General features: G+C 37.1%; 1 protein-coding gene across 2 annotated transcripts in view; it reads left to right on the forward strand.

Moving 5' to 3' along the window:
• PLPPR5 (phospholipid phosphatase related 5) overlaps positions 1 to 14,382 on the forward strand; it is a gene marked incomplete at both ends in the record, with an annotated part of 127,197 nt that extends 112,815 nt beyond the window's left edge. For both annotated transcript variants that reach the window (XM_082659013.1, XM_082659014.1), the window contains one exon: positions 14,350 to 14,382. In XM_082659013.1, the coding sequence (XP_082515139.1) occupies positions 14,350 to 14,382 (33 nt within the window). The remainder of the gene's footprint in view (positions 1 to 14,349) is intronic.
• Between the last annotated feature and the right edge of the window lie 7,461 nt (positions 14,383 to 21,843).

Here is a 21,843-nt window from a genome sequence, read left to right on the forward strand (position 1 = left end):
TAAGGGAATGAGAAGACTTATTTAGAGCACAATTCAGCACCTTGGACCAACACCATGTTGAAGCAGGGTTAGCAGATAGGCAAGTACACACCAAAAGAAAGCCTTCAGGCAAGAAGCTTTCCTCTGATCAGGCTTCTCATTAATATGGGCACGTGCCAGATGAAAGAACCCTTTCCTGAACTGAATGGGTACCATAAAATGGGTAAAAAAATAAATAAGCTGCCTCCAAGGACTATGCCATCTTCCTGTAGTAGAGTTTAAGCTGAACAGAATAGCAGTCCTGATATTTCAGCAGCCATAGCAATAGTTTCATTATAGCTTCTATATAGTTTCATATAGAAATAAAGTGACCTTCCTGGAAATGTCCATGGCCTCAGCTTCTTCTCCCACTCCTGTCAGGCTGGTAAATCATCAAAATGATATTATAAAACTACATTCTCCTGCTCTTCAGCTTAAGATCTAGGTGAAGGATTCCCTGACTATTCAAGAAAACAGTTCAGGGGTCTTTGAATCTTCTCCCACTCAGTTTAGGAAGATAAACTGAGGTAAATCTATTCTGATTCAAGTATAAATAATCAGGACAATTACTTAAATCCTTTAAAACGATTTCTTGACACAGAAGAGAGACATATTTTAAGAGATAGAATACGTTTTTGAGGGAAAAAAAGATTACAAGATAATTAAATTCATTGTAGATAATATCTGCTTTCTACTGTCAAGGAAATTAAAGAAAATATGTGAAATGAGAGGTGAAAGATAGCTGGAACAATTAGGAAACTAATGTAAGAGAAGAATGTCATGGCAAGATTAAAACCAATACTAGAAACCATAAAGAACAAAATCCACAATGGAGAAAGTGAAATCAGTTATGTTAAGGACAAGTTTCAGAATTCGTAGTACAAGAACAAGAGAATAAAATTGATCTGAGTAAAAATAATAGATATGAAGGATATACCACAGAAACGTAACATGTGAATCACTGTAGATGCTAAAGAAGAGGACAAATGAAGCTATAGCAATATTCAGAGAAATACTATAAGTAAACTTTCCTTCCAAATAAATATCTGAATCTTTAGGCTCCAAGGGTTAACAGGATACAAGGGAAAATTAAAATATATACCAGAATTTAGATATTTCTCAGTGAAATTTTCAAATTTCAATACTGAAGAAAGAATTCTATAAATATTGTGGTAGATGGTATTGTTGTTCCCAATTATTAACTACCCTCTTCTATACGCAGAGTATCCTTCCTGCTCCAGTTATTTTGGACTTGATCAATAACATGTGAGTGAACCTGATAGATAACCCATCAACCAGAAACTTGTAGAGCCATCATGAGCTTCTGCCCACCCTGTTGCTCTTGAGCCTTCTTCCAGGAGAAGGCTGTGTTCCAGATACGGGCTGTTCTGACAGCCTGAGTCCCAGAATGGGAAGTCATGGGAAGCAGACCAACACCCAACCTGTAGCTTGGGGCAGATCCGTAGAACCTGACCACCAACATGTAGTATGAGGAGGTATATACACACATTTGTTGTTGGAAGCCAACTGAGCTTTTGAGGTTAAAATAGAGTGTGCCTACTGAAAACTAATACACACAAAACTAATATACCACCCAAGACTAACAGCATGTTAGCCTCAGACTTCTCCCTCTATAGGATTAGATGCCAGAATAAAATGGAGTAATGTCTTCCGAGTTTCCATGAAAAAGGTGGTGACATACGAATTCTATTCCCACCCAAAAGGTCATTTAAGTGTTAAGATAATCATAAAGCACCACGTGCGTAAGAATTCAGGAACTATATTACTCATGAAAGAAGATACTTGCTCGTACCAGAAGATATTTACCAGTTAACTGAGCAAAACACCAATATCTAGAGCTCTCAAATTGAAAAGTCATATTATGAATGAGTAGGCAGGAAAAATGGAAACCATTTAAATATAGACTTAATTAGAATTGACTGTGGTAAATGCAGTGACAGAAACAGGGCAAAATTATAAAATTCATTTAGAGAGAAGATTTATAACAAAATAAATTAATACAGCAATGACAAAATGAGACAAATCTTAGATAATGCTAATAAAATTGTCAAAGTATGATAATTTGTAGATTTTATAAAGGGGGGACTCAATATTACTGCTTCATTCTTGCATTACTGACTAGAAAAATTTAGGTTCAAGCATTTTTTAAAATAAAATTTATCGAGAGTAGTTTAAACAGTTTAAAAAAGCCAATGACGAAGTGTAAGATGTAAACTACACACTTGCCAATGGTTTAATGTTTGTAATATATAAAACATCCTAATTGAAAACTGGGTAAAGTTCATGAATAAGCACATCATTAGAGATCAAATGCTAATGAAAAAGAAGTATATGGAAAAGTACTCTCTGTCATGTTTGATGAAAATTTGTGAAGGGTCTTGTATGCAACACTGGGAAGTTGGTTCTTACCCTGTAAGCAAAGGGGAGCCGTGAAGGAGTGTAAGGAAGGAAGTGGCGTGTTCAGAATGGAGAATAAATTGAAGGAGAGCAACACTGCAGCAAAACAAAATCAAACAAAAACCAATCTGAGAGGCTGTTGTAAAAATCCAGATAAATGATAAAGATTACATGGACTAGACCTCAATATAGCCATGTTATGCCATATTGACTGACCAGGCATCATTTGGCAAAGTCTCTCTTGGTCGGGTGCTGATTCTGATCAGAGGAGTTGTATTACTCCATTCAGGCTGCTATAACAAAATACGATAGACTCGTGGCTTATAAATAACAGAAATTTATTTCTCACCATCCTGGAGGCTAGGATATCTAAGATTAAGGCACTGGCAGATTCAGTCTCTGGTGAGGGCTCACTTCCTGGTTCATAGATGGCCATCTTCTCCCTGTGTCTTCACATGGCAGCAGGGGTGAGGGAGTTCTCAAGGGTCTTTATAAGAGTACTTATCCCATTCATAAAAGACTCTGCCCTTATGAGCTAATCACCTCCCAAAAGCCCCATTTCCTGATATCATGTTGGGGATTAGGTTTCAACATATGAATTTGGGGGCACACTAGCATTCGGTCTATATGCAGGGGTTATCTAACCATACCAGTACTTTACAGTGAAAAAGGGCTAACTGCTGACCAGGGTGTCACTAAGAAAACTATCCCTCCACCCTACCCACCTCAAGAAACCTGCTGACCTTTCATCTATGGAGTTTTCCTGTCCTCTCTTCAGACATTTCTCTTGGCCATAACTAACAGAAAAGGAGCACCTTGACTTCCTTCCAGGGATCCTCCTGGGTCAAGCTGCATTCATCCCAGAAACAAAACACTAAGTGCTTTTGTTTTTTCCCTCTTGCCCTCTGCTTGTTCTCTCTCTAAGGCAGAATGCTGCTGTTCAGATTTGCATAGGTAAGCACATACACATGATGTGTGCTTATGCATTATCAATTTTAACTGGTACCAAACAGCAAATCTAAAGAAAGGGACACTCACTATCTAGCAAGGGAACAAAAATATTTAAAAATAAATGTAAGGATAGATGGGATTTGATAGAAAATGGAATATTTCCAATAAATCTGAGAGGAGTTGATAATCTACATAGTTTTATTAAGGCAAATAGAACAGGCCACTGTAGCCACTTATGGCTGACTCATTGGAGATCACTTTGAGAACTCACTTAGTGGATAGGGCCAGGTATAGGCAATGCTTTTTGAGAAAAAATATTTTTTTTCCATCTAAGCCTAAGCATTTTTTCTTAGGTTTATGTGACCTAATCATTTAAACCAAAGGTAATTCCCTCTTGCCAACAACAAGAAAGGGAAGGTAATGCTAGGAATAATTTACAAGATTACAGCTTTGTACATCGGGTCAGGGACTTTTCACTAACCTGTACTACTCAAGAACCTTCGTTGTATGAAAGCACTTCCTGATTAACAGAAGCATCACCTGAGTGAAAGTGGTAACCAGTGATGGCAGTTCGAAAAATCTAGAAATGGCATAAGGAGTGTGTACTAATACAGATAGAAATTACCATGTTTTGTTTAATTCCCATGGCAACTGCGAAGGAAAACTATATGGATAGGAAAATTCTAAGGGAATTCACGGTGACCCAGGAAAGCCCACGCATTAACATTTACATTGACTGTTTTGCAGATTATAAAATCACAGAAATCAAGGTGAAGCCTGAGCTGAAATTTAGGCAGAGTGGGGGTGGGGTGGAGGTTGGAGAGACAAGCTTCTGCAGCTGGCAGTCCTGAGCCTGAAGCTTGGTTTGTCTACATTAGAACTAGGTGGGGTTAGACAAATTATTCCTCTTCTCCTTTTCCAAAAAGATTGATATAATAATGTTTTCCTTATGGAGTGATTATTGGGATTAACAGATCCCAAATGAACTTCTTGGCACATGGTAGGTGCTTAACACAAGTTAGTTCCCTCCTATAACAATAATGATTCCCTTAATAGGATTTTCATTTTATTGCAGGATAGGATACCCTTATAGATATATTTCACGGATTTAAAAATTTATACAGATCGTCTATGTCATACATAGCACATGTGGCAGAAAATCTTATAGTATAAAATGTTGCATACATTAGTGTCATAGCAACAGCAAAACAATCCTGTGGTTTCTTGCCAAGACAAATATGATTATACGTTACGGTGCTCTCTGTGATAAATTCTTTTGAGGTTTCAAAATGTTGTGTTTGAATAACAATGGCAATCTATTTAAGATTCAGTTACTTTTCTATAATGCAAATCTTTGTTTAACAGAGCTGCTGAACTGTAATGTAAATGTTACATAGGACCTGTCAAAACAACTGATTAGTGATCAGATATTGGAATAGTTAGTGGAACAAAATATCTTTATATTTTAGGCCTTTTTTCTCAATCTAAGCTTTGAGCACTTATGAAAAATATTTGAAGTGAATCAGTGTTTACATGCCGTACTCTGTTCTCATTTGTTAAATTTAATATTGCTTAAAAAAGGCAATTGAAAACGGAAGCTTAAAAATTCCAACCAGGCATCAACGTTTTAGGTTAGAAAAATTAACATATACTTATATTACTTTGCCATATGTCATTTTTCCTATTTGTACTTACATATATTCATTATTTATTTCTCCACACTATTTATAAATCATAATATACTATACAAAGAATAAAAGCCAGATTTTTTTGTTCAGTCGTATCTAGCAGGCCTTTTATAAAAGCGTCTTTTCAGTACATTACTTTTGAATATAAACAAGCTCTCTCATCTCATTTTATGAATAAATATAGAGTTGATGACTGCATTTTTAAATTATATGATTCTTGCAGTCATTAGTTAAGGACAGAATAAGACAATGACGGATTAAAAAAATCATTCTCAGTGCACACATCGTTAGTTACACATGGAAAACTTCTTCCACCCATTCATCCCCCCCTTCTCTCAGATTGGTTCCCTTTTGGTAGACTGTCCTAGAGACGCTTTTGAAGCTATGGCAGCCTTCAAAATCAGTCCAGAGCACCATGACACTATGAACATTTTTGGTAGAGAAAATACAGTTTTATTTGACTAAAACTAGGAAAATAAACAATGACCCCATTCCCAGTCTTATGAAACAACCACATTTAGTTTTTGTTGTTTGTCGTTTCTGTTAAAGGAGCAACAAGTAACTTATGTACATTATTTAAAATTTGAAAATCTGGGTAACCAAAACAGTAATGAATAGGAAATATCCATATCCTACCACAGTAATCACTGGACATATTTTCTTAAAATAGCCTTCGAGACCCCATGAGTATGTGTCTGAGTTTGTGTGTGGTACAGGACCTCCCTGGATGCTCCCTTCTGTAGCCAGCTTTTGCCCATGTAACAGTATATCATGAGTATGCTCACAGCTCAATGAATATATCATCATATCAAGCATAACTGTAAAAGCTCATCTTCAGTGAGAACCTAATATGTGTTCAGAATTATGCAAAGAACATCACACATAAAATGCCATTTTAGTTTTGACAGAAATCATTTGAGTGTAGCTTGTTATTCCGATTTTACAGAGGAGACTTAAAGAGGTTAAGTAATTTGCCCAAGGTCACATAACCTGCATTCTGAAATTGGAATACAACACTGTTTTTTCCATTTTTTATTTATATTCCATGTTTATCACTGCAGAGCTCTAGATCATAATCACTGTGCTGTACACATAGAATTACAATATAGAATTACATTGAAAAGCTTTAATCCATATAAATTAATCATTACCTTTGTTAGGCAGAGGATTGCTTCCACTTCCAATTTCCCACAATTATAAACAATACTAGGGTAAACATCTCTAAAATAGATATATTTGTAAGTTCAATTAATAACTTATTTAAGATACATTTATAGAAGTGGAAATGCTGGAAAAAAAGAGGATGAGTACTCTTAAAGTTTTTGGTTTGATTCACATCAAACCAAGAATGGAGAATATTGTTCTTAAAAATCTTCACCAATCTTATAGGTCAAAAATAAATGAAGTACCTCATTTTAATTTGCATCTTTTGAATACCTTCCCATACATTTATTTTGTATTTCCCTTTTTGTGACTGAAACAAATATTGAAACAATAGTTCAATAACTGACAAATCAAATTCTAGTCATCACTTGGCCCTTAGACTTAATTCATAGAGTGGCTTACTGGTACTCCTTTTTTTAATTGGGGTTTATTAAAGGCATAATTTACATCCTATAAAATTCCCTTTTTAGCATATAGTTTTACGAGTTTTGACAAATGCCTAGCATCATGTAATCATAACCACAATCAAGTTATAGAACATTTCTGTCACCCTAAAATGGTAGCCAACCCCTCCTTTAGCCCCCAACCCCTGGCAACCACTATCTTTTTTCTGTTCCTATAGTTTTACCTTTTCCAGGATGTCATATAAATGGATTCATATAGTATGTAGCCTTTTGAGTCTTCTTTCACCTTGCATAATGCATTTGAAATTCATTCATGTTGTTACCTGTTTTCTTTTTTTCCTTTTTTATTGCTGAGTGGTATTCTGTTGTATAGGATGTACCACCATTTTTTAAAATCCATTTACCAATTGAAGGATATTTGGGCTCTTTCCAGTTTTTCCCAATTATGAATGAAGCTGATATAAAAATTCATGCACAGGTTTTTGTGAAAATGTATATTTTTCAATCTCTTGGATAAATACCTAGGAATGGGATTGTTGGTTTGTATGGTAAATATATTCAATATGTTTACCTTTACAAAATTTTTCTGAATTATCTGTGTCATGCCTAATGGCCCTTATGGGTTTGAATGGTTCTGAAATTACTCTTGATGTAGCTCATCCAGATTTTTATTGACTGGTACCTCTTTCTGAAAATAGGCAAGTTTTTAAATAAAGAGTTCTAATCAGCTCCTGGTTATACAAGAACTTATCATGCACTTGATTCATTACCCACATCCTCTGATTCTTCTCTGTCAAGTAGCATTGGGCTGCTTATTTAGCAAATATAATGCATTTTTAAAAGTTAAAGAGAAATTAAATAAGAAGCCATTAGTTAGATTAAAATACTAGTGTAAAAGAAGGCATGGGTACAATTTATGGGTGAGTTACATTTTTTACCATCATTTGTTATGTATAGTAAAATTTTATTTGTTACTAGGTTTGTAATATATGAAACATGTAACAAATATCAAATAAGCAGCACTATGGTACCTTTCCCAGGACTCATGAGTTTACAGTCTCATGAGTCTGTACTTTTATATATTTTATAAATAATTTTATAGGCAAATTCAGAACAGGGTGATGATAGCTATGCTAGAGGAGCACATAAACGGGGACCCATCCAAACTTAGCGATGCTTACAACATCCTCTAAGTAGAGATCTGAAGGACTGGTGGCCATGGGAGAAGGAGAGAAAAATATTCCAGATAGAGGAACCAGCTTGCACCAAGGTTTTATTTGGCAAGTGAGGTAAGAGCACTGGGGCAAGAGACTTGAGGATGCCATTAAAGAGAGTTCAAATGGGGTCCAGAATGAATGTAATAGAAATAGAATTGAAAAGAAGCAAGATGAGCTGCAGCAGATGCACAATTATTGGTTGGGAAATTTCTAAAATGGCCAAAGAAACTTTGTAGTATGAGGGAGGTAGGCCAGGAGGTACATTGAGTTGATGGTTGAGAACATAGTTGTGAATATGGGCTAAAGTTGTGTTAGACAGGTCATTAGAGTTAGGGAAGTTAAGAAACTTTAGATAGAGTCCAGGGATACCCACATCCACTAAGGGCCATAAACACATTAGTATTAATAGACTTACGTGGAGTTTCATGTCGGTGCATTGGGAAATATTGAGTTACAGTGAAACCCAAGAGTTTATTACACATCTTCTCAATACCTTATGCCCCATGAAGTTCTAAGCAAGGGAAATAATGTACAGCTGTTCCCAGAAGTATTTAAACACAGAGATTTTTTTTTTTTTTTTTGGAGAACCATTCAGGATTACTGCTTTTTTAGGCAATACTCTTTTTACCAGATAAATAATATTTTAAGAATTGATTGTATATATCTGGCAGTGCTCACATTGCTAACTAATCACTTTTCTGTACCTTTTGGCAGTGGTTCTCAGACTGGTGTAAAAGGAAATTCCTGCGAAGAAACAAAACTCTGAACTAATATAAAACTCTGAATTGAAACAGAACCACTATAAAAAAAAAGAAATAGTTCCCCAAAAGTCATCTTTCCTGAGAGAACTCTGGTTCTATCACATTTATCTTTTATGTCTTCACATCCCCAACTTTTCAAAACAAGAAATTGCTTAGATGAACTTTACAATGTTTCGTAGTCTCAAGTTTGAAGTTCTCTAATAATTTCTTCTAATATGGACCTAACATCATTTCTCTTTTCTAAAATACTCACCAAGTTCACAACCTACCAGGAGGAAAACAATGTGACAAAGTAGAGTCTAAGAGCACACACTTCATATGCTACTGCTTTTCTTCCTTCTCTCTTCTCTTACCCATTTTGCCTTCATCAAGAGACACAGTGAAGGAAGGAAGGAAGCAAATGCAAAATAAAGATAGCCAATATTTGGGAGTATGACATCCATCCACCTTCCCCTGACAAAGTGTAGGTTGTGTCTGTAATAATTGTTGATTATTATAGGACCATGATTCCTTATCCTAAATCACTAGTGCTAGGTGTTTTTCAGGATTAAAATATTTTATATTTTAGGGAAAAGTACTGTGTATTCTGTTACACAAGCAGGATCTTGGGCATCACTTTGTAATCAAAGATGGATATTTCCACAGCATAACAGAGTACAAATTGCCTCACAGCTATTCAGGTTTGTTTTTTACAACCAAATGAATTTGCACCAATTTTACCAGAAACATTTGGGTTTTAAAGTTTGTTTGGATATTAGAATTGTAGACTATAGCATTGTGAAATTCCAACCAATTATAAAAATCTTCTTGACTTCATTCTCTCTCTTTTTCTTTCTTTTCTTTTACTTTTTTATCTTGTTTCTCTGGCTTTTACAGACAACTATCGATATAATGATATGTTTGAGTAGAGACAAGGACCTTTGTTCATATCATCTCATTTAATCTTAATAAAAATCTATTCGAATAGGTATTATTATTTCCATTTCACAAATGAGAAAGCTAAGTCTCTGAAAGGTTAAATTGCTTGTGAAAATTTCAGTTGGTACGGAGCCCACCTTCAAACACTTGGCATTCACACTACCTGACTGCAGAGTCCACTGTGCCACCCAGCTTCCTTACCAATAGAGCTGAGTACACAAATCATTGAGTTAGCCATCATATGCACAGATCCCATTTTATGCTTAAGTTTAGCATAAAAGCTGATTGCTGATAACCTCCTGTTAAAAAACAAAAGCTGTTTATAATCATCCAGAAAGAAAAAAACTGGAACAACATTTAACCTCAGCATTTGGTCCAGCAATATAACAGCGTAGAACTTTAAATAGACTAGCACTTTATCCAAGTAAGTCAGCCAATATTTAAATAAACACTGAAATAATATACAAAACACATTTTGTAGGTGTCCCAAATCCAACCTATTGAGAGTGGTCAAGAAGAAAATTCACAGGGAAGGTCCTTTAAAGGCTGTCTTGCAAGACTCTTCAGCTGGATAATGGGAATCAGCCACTGTGAACACCTTCAATTAAGGCAATAAACGTATGTGCGCTAGAGCGCACTGGTGTTGGAATTGGTTGCAAAGCTAAGCCAAATACAGAAACCGTGTCCTTCTGTGCAGGTTTCCATTACAACGAAAAGGGATCTAGATACTAGATTGTTTGGGTTGTTATTGTTATTTTTCAATATAAAATTTTGTATATATTTATTCAAATATATTTTGTGTTTTCACTGATTTTTTTCACTCATTAATGAGAAATTAGCGTTCTTCAATGAAATAGCCCTTAATAGTAGTGACTATTTTTTGTTTTCTTACCTGAGGTACTCATTTTGCATCTCCCTCTGTTTTCTCAAAGAGAAATGGCGGGTGGCAGATCTTGTCAGGTGGCAAGTCATCACCAAATTTTCATGTCATAAGTAAATGACAATTTTGTTTTAAGTAACTTTTTAAAATTCCAAAGCATAATTTATACAACTGGGGGTATAGAATAAATAGGAAAACAGAAATTTTCACATAGAACTTAAGGCTTCAAAAATTGATATGCTAGAGACTTAGAGTTTATCAAATTTAAGAATCCAAAACTACTTTTCAGAAACAAGCGCTTGTTTTTCCATGGGACCTCTGCACTCAAGGACTGGATTCAGTATTTTGCTCACTGATTTGCTGTGGACTTGAATGAACACTTTCTAATGGATGTAGCATATTCTAATCTTCAACTCTTTGGACACAAGCTTTGTTATCTCCACTCTAATCCTCTGTATGTATAATTGCACTGATGATTTATATGACCACTTTCTTCTTGTGACTCTGAATGAAGCTTCTATGCATGAGTTTTTGGTTTGCCTGCTGAGTGTTTGCACTATCATCTACTAATAAGATTTAGTATTGCATATTAAGAATTCAGCTGGATTAAAAGGGGAAAATCCTTGTCACCTAGTTTGCCTCATAGGGAGTCCATTCCTCAAGACAGGTGATCTGAAAATATTAAGTGCAATTCTGTTTTTTTAAATATTACTGAGAAAAATGCTGATGAAGTGAGCAATGCCATAACTTCCTGCATAGGAATTATACCATTTGAATATTTCAAATCATGCATTTACATGCATGTAATTGTTATAATATAGAATCATAGAGTCTTATAGATGGTAAGGACTTTAAGTAATTAGTTTGCCCTTTCTCTAGATTCTTTCAGGGAAAAACTTCTCCTGTGCTAGACAAGAATTCATCTTATTTCTTAAAGCATACTGAGATATAAGGTCCATCCCTTTCAGTCTGTGGTGTGGGTTTATTTGCTCTTAGTGAAATTAATAAACAGATGGCCCCTGCGCTCTCTGTATACTCCTTTAATGTACTTGGAAACTGTTATTAAATTTCCCCTTTATTTTCTCTTCCTTTTGCATAGTCACTTTGTTATTTATTTTCCTCTGTTTACCTAATGACAATCTTTAAATGATTAGCCCCAAGTAGAACCCTTCTAATTCCAGTCAAATAGGAAAAATCAACTCAGAGATTAGAGCTTAATTGTGATGTGAAACTGAAAGGGTACTAATTGGAAAAAGCAGGCATTTCCCCAGAGCCCTGGGATCTAAAAGTGGAGTCAGTCTGGAAACAAACTGTTTACCCTTGAAGTTTAACCTGGTAATGACTTAGCATAAAGAAAGGGGTAATATCCTTCAGAATTTATGGGCAGTGAAAGGAAGATCTAGTGGTCACCAAAACGTGCTTTTATTTTATTTATTTTTATTTTTTTGCGGTACGCGGGCCTCTCACTGTTGTGGCCTATCCCGTTGTGGAGCACAGGCTCCGGACGCGCAGGCTCAGCGGCCATGGCTGACGGGCGCAGCCGCTCCGCGGCATGTGGCATCTTCCCAGACCGGGTCACGAACCCGTGTGCCCTGCATCGGCAGGCAGACTCTCAACCACTGCGCCACCAGGGAAGCCACAAAACGTGCTTTTAAATGGCAAGACTGAATCTAGGATTTCCTGGTTCTCAATAGCACACTTACAGTTATCCATTCAATGTCTCATTTCTAAGGTGACCTCGTGTCCCTATTTGGGACAGCCCCAGTTTAAGCCTGTCATGATTAGCATGCCTTTTCTCCCCCACTATGTCCAGGTTTAGATGATAATTTATATGCTCTCCCTGCAGTCAGTCATTGCACATTCTTTGTCACTCTCTCCAGCTTGTACCTATCCCTTGGTTTTTCTTACTCTGCTTGTGTTCTCCCTTGCACTGATTATCAGTGATTTGTTTCTGATACTTTCTTTGCTTTATTAAGGTCTTTTAACATTTCAGTTCTATCTTCCAAAGTGATGGCTGTCCCCTTCACTTTGGATCATCTTCAGCAAATTTAATGAGCCTTGTGGATACTTTATTATTTAGGTTAAGGGAACACTGATACCTAGGCCAGTGGCCTTTGGAACAGCATCCATTTTCTCTCCCTTGTTTTGTGTGTGTGTGTGTGTGTGTGTGTGTGTGTGTGTGTGTTTTTGCGGTACGCGGGCCTCTCACTGTTGTGGCCTCTCCCGTTGCGGAGCACAGGCTCCTGATGTGCAGGCTCAGCAGCCATGGCTCACGGGCCCAGCCGCTCCGCAGAATGTGGGATCTTCCCAGACCGGGGCACGAACCCGTGTCCCCTGCATCGGCAGGTGGACTCTCAACCACTGCGCCACCAGAGAAGCCCTCTCCTTTGTTTTAATCTCCTTTCCTTTCTTTTTACTGTCATGTCTTCACCCTTTCCCAACCCTCCATTTGCCACTGACCGATTAATCTTCAATTTATATCTTAACATCTTTCCAGAAATTACTATGTGCTATGTCCTGTCCAGAGGAGTGCACTCCTGTCAGTTTTGTACTGAAACACTGTATATCAAATTGTTCACAGATTTCAAGTCCCCATGGGGCCACTGGAAATAAAACTATGATGTACTGTTTCCACAGTTCTTATGGCTTTTACTCAATCATAGTGCATTATATAACTCTGACAAACATTTTTTGTCCTAAAGTCATGCTTGTGCTTTTGGAAGGAAAACTCAAGAAAACTTAGAGATGAACTGTTGAATTTGCCAACATTTTCATCATGCATTTTTTTAAATGGGAAATTAAAGTACCCAAGGTCTTGTCAAGCAGTTAGTAAAAGGGTCCACATGCTCTGCTCACTACTGATTCTTACTGATATTGTTTTTCTCTAGGCTTAAGTGGGTCACACCTAGAAAATAATGCCTTAAGCTGTGGTTAGTAATATGCTTCTAGTGTTTAATATGCCTCAATTCAGTGAAAATGAATTTTAACTTATTCACATACATTCAGAAAATGTTTTAGCTGTTTAAAACACCTTAACTTGAAAAGAGCTACACATACATGGAAGAAATCTCATGGCGTGCATTCATTATGTGAAATTCTATTTATGATGTCTTTGACTTATAAAGAGTCCAAGCTACTATGAAAAACATTCCAAACAGGTAATTTGATGGTAAAACCCTTCCATAATGCTGCTGTTAGTGGTTGGGGCTGTCACTTAAGTTAGCTCTTGACATGACCTATATGTGGCATGATTAATTATGTCATGTCGATTTTCCACTGCAGTATTTCAGCAGCCATGGTATGGCCTGTTGCATGTCTGAAACCATTTAAATATTAGCCATTCCGCAGGGTTCCTTTGTACACAATTCAGTTGCTTAAACAAACAACAACAAAAAAAATTTAAAACCTCCTTCAAGAATTTTCTGGTTGAGGTAAACAACAGAGATTGCAGTCTGTAGTCTGGATTCATGCATCAAAAATGAAATGTTTAAAGGCGATCTTTGTCAACTAGCAAATGCCATTCCAGTCTGAACATTTCACCACTCCTTCTATGCCATCTGTCTCACAGGGAGCAATTAGTCTGAAACTTCAACATGCAGCATTAAAATTCCATTAACACTGAACAGAATATTAACATGCCTGGCATTGCCATTTTTATCTCTCCAAATTTCAGTGTTAATTTTGAATAAGGCAGGTATAACATTTTACTCTATTTGGTTAATTAATAATATTGAATAAAATATATAATTAGCAGCCAAATTTATGTAATAATATGTACAACTCATTTAAATAATGCTGTATGCTTTTGCAGTTTAAACATACCTGGGCTACAGTTTTATATGAGGCTAATGATTATTTGTAAAAGCACTGAATCTTTTACAAAGCCAGTTTTCCCAGGGCTCTGACTTTGTAATTCTTTTCTTTTTGCAGAACCACATCACTGCCTTCGCAGAAGTCACATGATATTGAAGCAGATGGTCTTTCACTGCATTGGACATCATCCCTTTTCACCATCCATTCATAACACCCAAAGTGTGTTTGATGACAAAAACGTTTATCAAGTTGTCTAATCATTTTTATAATTTAAAAATCAGTGTCAACTTATCTGTTTCCCCCACTAGACTGTGAGCTCCTCAAGGGCAGGACTGTGTCTTTCTTCTCTGTCTCCCCAGCACCTATGACAAAGCCTCACACAGAGTAGGTTCAATAAAAAATGAGGACCAATGAACAAAAATTAATTCTGAAATAAAACATTCACTTCAGTTTCTCACAGAATCACTGAGACCATGTGAAAAGAAACCTCTACGCGAGTCGTATTTGTGTAAGAAGTCCCTCTATTTTGAGCTAGTCAAGCTTTTTAATTTTTCATGTATCTTCTATTCGGCAGCACACCATGTTTCATTTGAAGTGGACTTTGAAAGTCATGGGGGTTTTTATTTCATTATTCAGCATGACTTATTTCCATTCTAACAGATTTCAGTGTGTGAAATTACTTTTAGAAAGTATGTTCTGTACTAAAATAATGTTTGCACATAATATTATGCTATATTTCACTTAAAATACCATTCATACTATAAATTCTAAGACTGGTGCTTCTGCTTTTGAAGGGGAAAATGCCAATTTTTACTGTAATAAGTAATGTATCATAATTAAAAATTATTTATTTGGATTTTTGTTCCTGACAGTTGTGGTTTAATTGTTGACTTGTAGTTTTTGAATTCAGGCAGTGTTTAGGAGAGTCAAAGTGACTAAATCCTTAGCAATGATACCTATTTATTGAGCATTTTTCCACTGATAATGGTCTCAAGAGTGGTCTAAGGCTCCATTCTTTTACTAGTCAAGTTTCCAGATAATTTAAATGGCAAAGAACCACACCCTGACAGCTCAGTTTAAATTATATAAAAGTAAGAAATGTAGTTAATGTATTTTACTTTGCGTATGTGTAGTACGTTATAGTTTACAAAGTACGTTTTCATTTATTAGTTCATTTAATCTTCACAGTAACCCTGGGTAAACATTAAGAGATTGGCTTTAGTGTTACAGATGAGAAAAATAAAGACAACGCAGGTTAAGTAATGTGCCCAATTCCACACAACTAGTAAGAGGCAGTTAAAGTTTAAATTTAGATTTTCTGACCCTAGTATTCTTTTTAAATATGCCACAGCTGCCATATCATTTTGGACACATCGAGGCCTTTCAGAGGTCAACGGAGTCTGGGCAACTATCTACACTTCAAAAAAATGAAGACATGCCAAAATAAAGTTATAAAGTTATGCTGTATTTTAAACATTTGTGTTTTAAGAAGAACGAACACTTTTCAAAGCACAACAATATACTAGCCAATTTATAATCCTATTTAAAAATAACGTCAAGAGTCTAGATGTGAGGTCTTTTGTAAAGTCAAAACCTAAATCAGATGTCTGTCCTGCAACCCTCACCCCCATGCCCTAACCCCACCCCTCAGGAGAGGCCCTGAGGGACTTCCCTTACACTGAGCATGTGGAATTAAGGATGAAAATCATAATATAAGGAAAATAAATTGGACTCTGAGAAAACCATTCAATGTACTGCTCAACAATAACTTTGTGATTTTCAAAGCTACGCAGAGTAGCTTTGTCTTATATGAGAAGTGGTTAATTGACTGAAAAGATTCTTCCCAACCTTGATAGAGCTAAAGGAAACAAACTTTTAATTTTCTCTGTGATTTTAACAGAAATCAGAAAATAAATATAACCAAAGACTTGTCCATTACTCCCAAATTAGATGTTACTTACTCTTTTTCATCACCGTGGGAGTTAAAGCACTTTTAGTAGGGCCAGAAAAACAAACAAACAGAAAATTCACGTTTCTACCTTTCAGACTTCTCTAGAAAATTCAGTTCCGGTAGAAATTTAGAACACAAAAAAAGCTTGGAATGCCTTTGACCCTCATTAAAGACTTTTTAGGAAATAACAGTGATGTGGAATTCACTTACTGGCAATGAAAGTGGAGGGAATGATCATAATATCTTAGGAGGCAGGATTACAAGTAAGACTTAAAGAGATCTGTTCTCTTGGTTCTAGCATCAGTCTTCAAGGAATCAATTAGTCACATTTTTCTTGTTGGAAGCCTTAGCTATATATTATATATAAATGTATCTCTGTACCTGGTTAAACCTGGTCTAAATGCAGGAGTTATAAATTCCTCAGAAATCCACATTTAAACCAGGATCAGAGTAAGGTCATCTGTAATATTTAAATGTCATGGACCCAAGATTGTGCAGTGAATGATCCTGCCATGAAGGAAATTCAGAAGGATAAAAAGGATACACATGCATAAGGCAAAAAGTCAGCAAAGAGCCCTTAACCATGATGCTGTTACTGAGAATAATGATAAAACTCATTTAAGAAAATATTCATTTGTAAATATGTACATAGGTAGTCTAGTGAAAGCAGGCAAACACATGTCTTTCTGATAAAAACATCTTTTTATTCTAGTTACTTGGGGCCCAGGTCAGTATAAATTGGTCAGCCTGAAAATTTCAGTAGTCTCTGTTTGCATGGCAGAAATTCTGCACATGTTTTATCTGATTCCTAAGATTATCTAAAAGGATCTTTTATGTTAAAAGAGAGGTGAACCTTCTTTGACAGACTTTGTCTATTCCACTTCTAACTGGGCCTCTCTTTTCTCAGGATCTATCCTAGCCAAATATCTCAGTTCCATTTACCATACAGTTTCCTTTGTGAAAGAGCAGTAGGGGAGGAAATAATTCTCTGCTGTGTATTGTATTTTTCAAATAAAATTTAAAAACTAAATTAAAAAACCTAAGTTTGATTTTTTTTCCCCAGGTATTAATTCTTTCTTGGGGGTAGAGGAATAAAGAATGCTGGCTATCCTGATGGAAGTCAGATTGCCAGAGCGACTGGAGAATGTTTGGAAGGGGATCACAGTGGCTCAGATTGGACCAGTTCTTTGGGCAGCTAAAAGACCCTCTGCATCCCATGGGCCATCCTGGGATCTCACCAACTTCCTTATTTACAAATCACAACCCCCTGGAGACAATATGGGATACTGAGCAGGTACACAATCTACTACATAATCTGCCTCCTATGTATGAGCAAGATGCTAAAGACTAGTTGTAAATGACCTTGTGATGCCGAAAGCTCAGCTTCTCTGTACACAGTTGCTGAATCAGATCTTGGAGACAGAGTTTTGGGTGAAGTAGAAAAGAGTAGCTTTATTACTTTGCCAGGCAAAGGGGACACAGTGGGCTCCTGCCTCGAAAAATTATGTGGCCCCCCTTGGAGAAGATAGAAGTTTTGTTTGTTCGTTTGTTTTGTTTTATTTTGCGGTACGCGGGCCCCTCACTGTTGTGGCCTCTCCCATTGTGGAGCACAGGCTCCGGCCGCGCAGGCTCAGCGGCCATGCCTCACGGGCCCAGCTGCTCCACGGCATGTGGGATCTTTCCGGACCAGGGCACGAACCCGTGTCCCCTGCATCGGCAGGCGGATTCTCAACCACTGCGCTACCAGGGAAGCCTAGTGAGAAGTTTTATAGTAATTGTTCAAAAAGGGTGTGATCAGCTCATGGATATTCTTCTAATGGGTTCGTGGGTAGGTAAGTAGGAGTCAGCATCATCAACCTTCAGGTCCAGCTGGTCTGGGGTCTACATGCTTGTGTGCAGCATACCATCGTTAATCGTTAACTTCTCCCACCTGGAGGGGGTTTCAGTATCTGCAAAATAGTTCAAAGATATTGTTGTGTGTATCCGTTAATGGGGAAACAGGACCTTGCCCCAAGGCTGCTCGACTGTTTGTTTCTCCCTGGTCTCGCATCCCCTCCCTTCGCTAATTAACAACTGCTTGGATCTACCCATTGGAACTCAGGGAAGGTCATGGAGGCTGAATGAAGGCTGTTTCCTGTCATCAAAGAAACGGGGGACACAGAAAGGTTTTGTGCCTAGGAGCCCCACGGGGCCATGCTCAGTATCACTTGTTCCTGCCTCTAGGGTACCATTTATTAAATTTTTATTTTATACTCTAAAAAGTTTCCCTGGACATATACCAAATGGTTCTATTTACACCTTACAAACATTGATCTCACATTTGGCAGGCATGGTCTTTCTGAGTTTTGTGAGTTATGATTCTTTAAAAATATCAATTAAGGAAATTTATTCCAGATTTTAAATGAATGATTTTCTTCCAAGAAGTAAAAATAAAAGTATTCAAATTCTTCTTTCCTGTCTCCTTCACTTTAGATCATAGTTGGTTCTTGGTCTGATAGAGCCTCAGGACATGATCAAGGTGTAGTAAAAATTAAGTTTGCTCTCACCACCCCAAGATTGTGAGCCATGAATGGATTATAGGATCTAAATTCTAAACTCACACTGCCATTTTCAAATCTGTGCACTTGCTCACAAGGACCTCCAGACAAAAAGAAATACAGAGGAGTGGGCATGAAACCACCTCCAACAATCAGACAAAAACTGAAAGTTTACGTCTCAAAGATGCCAATATTAACGAGGGTGATTCTTACACCATCCTTTGGCCTGTTGACCTTCATATTACTGCATTTATAAATTCATTTCCATTTTCATTTTGCACTGAAATACTGTCACTTGTAGAAAAGGGGAAAAAGTTTTTTTCTTCCCAGGAGGAAAACAAGAGGTACATTTTAAAATTGATATTTAAAAAAGGTGTATTTTAAAATTGAGGAAAAGAGGTGTATTTTAAATTTGATATTTAAAAAAGAAAAACCTTTCCAAAATATTGATACATTTTGAGTATTAATCAGATTTCCCTAGAGATATTGTTCTTACTCAAAAAGGCCTTTAGGCCTTCACTCATTCAGCAAATATTATAGAGAGATTCTGTATACCAGATAATTTGCAGTGTGTCGACTAAACAGTGGTTAGAAAGAGAGACATGGTCCCTACTCCTCCAGGTTGGATAGATCAGCAGCTCTGCCACTGATGGTGCCCTAAGAGGTCTGTTTAAAGTTAAGGTGGTAGAATTGGCTTGGAGTTTACCAGCTACCTACTCTTGGGACTAAGCAAAAGACATTTTTATAGATTACAGCAACAGCTAAAGTTAATTTAAAAAACCTTTGCCTCTATAAATGACACTGTACTATTTATTGCAGAGCTTTAAAAAAAATCAAATGCCATAATAATAAGCAAATACTATTCTCACAAATCTATGGTTTAGCCGAGCCATTTTTCTAGTCTGAGCTGGGTTCATTCATGCATCCGTGACCAAGTTGACAGCTCTGTTGATCTTGGCTGGACGTTCTCCAATGTATGGGGATCATCTGGATGTAGGCTAATCTAGGATGGCTTCACTTGGGACAATTGAAATTTTCTCTGTGTGGTCTCTCCTTCAGACTAGCTAAGCTGCTTCACACAGGGGCCAAGTTAGAGCAGAAACATGCAAGGCTCTGGCACATTATCAATTTCATCTCATTCAGTTGAGATGGGCCAAGGCAAGTCCCAAGGCCAGCCATTTTCCAAGGAGTGAGGGAGGAGCTGCAAAGGCACATTGCAGAGGGGTGGACACAAAGATGGGTGGAGAACAAAGGCTATTTGTGCATTCAATCTACCGTAGACTTCCTGCAGCTAGACCTTAAAAATGTTCAAGCAGAGCCTAACTGAACTGAGTTCCTCAATGTGCTGAGCACGGATTTATTCTGATAAGCATGAGAAACTCACAAATGACAATAGAGAGCAAGCTCATTGTATCTGACCCAGAATGCACCTCCCCAATCTCCAGCCAAACCCCCAAAGTGCCTTTGAAATAAACTGACTAGAGAACTGTCCACCTGGTACTTAGAGCCATGGGGAGCTTGCTGAAGCCCTCCTAAGTTCTCCCAGAAAGCCTTCCTAGCTCTTCTCCTGTAGGCACATAAGAAAGAGAGAGAAGGAGAAAAAACATCTGAGCAAAAAGAGTAGGGAAGAGATTGAAGCAAAAGAATAAAACCTGAAAAAAAGAAAGAGACTAATTGAAATATAAGACCATGTTCTGATACATTAATTGTGTGCTTGCATGTGTGCGTGTGTGTGTGCGTGCGCGAGCTTGCTTTGTGCAACTCTGATGTTTAAAACTTGTTACCATGGTGCTACGGACTTAATATTCATGTCCCCCCAAAATTCATATATAAAACATGAATCCCCAACTTGATGGTATTTGGAGATGGAGACTTCGGGAAGTAATTAGATCACAAGGGTGGAGCCCTCTTGATGTTAGTGGCCTTACAAGAGAGCTTGCTCCGTCTCTTGCTGCTCTCCACCATGTGAGGATACGAGAAGACAGCTGTCCACAAACCAGGAAGATGGCTCTCCTCAGATACCAGGTCTGCAGGCACCTTGATCTTGGACTTCACAGCCTCTAGGCTAGTGAGAAATAACTGTCTGCTGTTACCCAGTCTACGGCATTCTGTTATAGCAGCCCAAACTATATAAGACACATGGTTCAAGTAAATAACACCACTTCGCCAACAACAGTGTTCAAATTTTATTTGCCGTGGTGTAACTGAGTATTTGCACAAAGTACCATGTTTCTGCTAACTCTTCAGTTCATAAATTACTAGGTAAATAACACATGCACATAATGATCGGTGACCAATCATACCACTTTTTTGAAGTCTGTCAATGTTCACTTCACGTGTGTTATTCTGTTCACACACAGACATAAAAGCATGCAGTTGTGTTGACCCCTTATCTCCCAGTGACAAATCCATGAGACATTTTCAAAAATACATAAGTAACAGAGGAAACTGGCCAATAAAGACGGAAGGGCAGTAAAGAAGAAAAGGTGATAACGCTGAAAAGGAAATTCAAATCAAACATAAATGGCATAAAAGAAGATATAGCTGACCATGGGAATGTTGAGTGCAGCCAGAGAAATTGAGTAAAAGCGAGCTTATTGACAAAAATAAAGAATGAGATTGTGATGAAAATGAAGGTGTCCCAGAGAAGTGATTCTGACCAAAAACATCACATTAAAGGAACTCTTGGAGATATTTTCACAGCATTGAAAGTTCAAAGGATAAATTATTGGTAAACGTAGAAAGGAGTATGACAATTAGCCAAGGCAGAGAGAAAATAATCACTCTATGCAGTAAGTTATATGACAGGAAGAAAGCAGCAAGCACTGTTCAGGCTGCTATGGATAAATTTTTTACAAAGAAATAAAACATTTAATTCAAAATGTTTCCATCATTTTAAATTACAGTGTACTAAATAAATATTAGTTTTGCTAATTTTTTCACTTCCCTACATATTTAAAATTGACAGTAAGGGAGCTTTTAATGTTTTGACCAAAAAATAAATGTAGCAGATTAACTGTAATATTCCCCATCGCTTATTAAGATCTTTTTGCATTGATTCAGTTTGCATGGTCATTTTATGTTTTATGGTCCCACACTACTGTACAAAGACTGCCTATCTAT

Source organism: Grampus griseus, assembly GCF_964374135.1.
Source record: "Grampus griseus genome assembly, chromosome: 1".
Taxonomy (NCBI): Eukaryota; Metazoa; Chordata; class Mammalia; order Artiodactyla; family Delphinidae; genus Grampus; species Grampus griseus.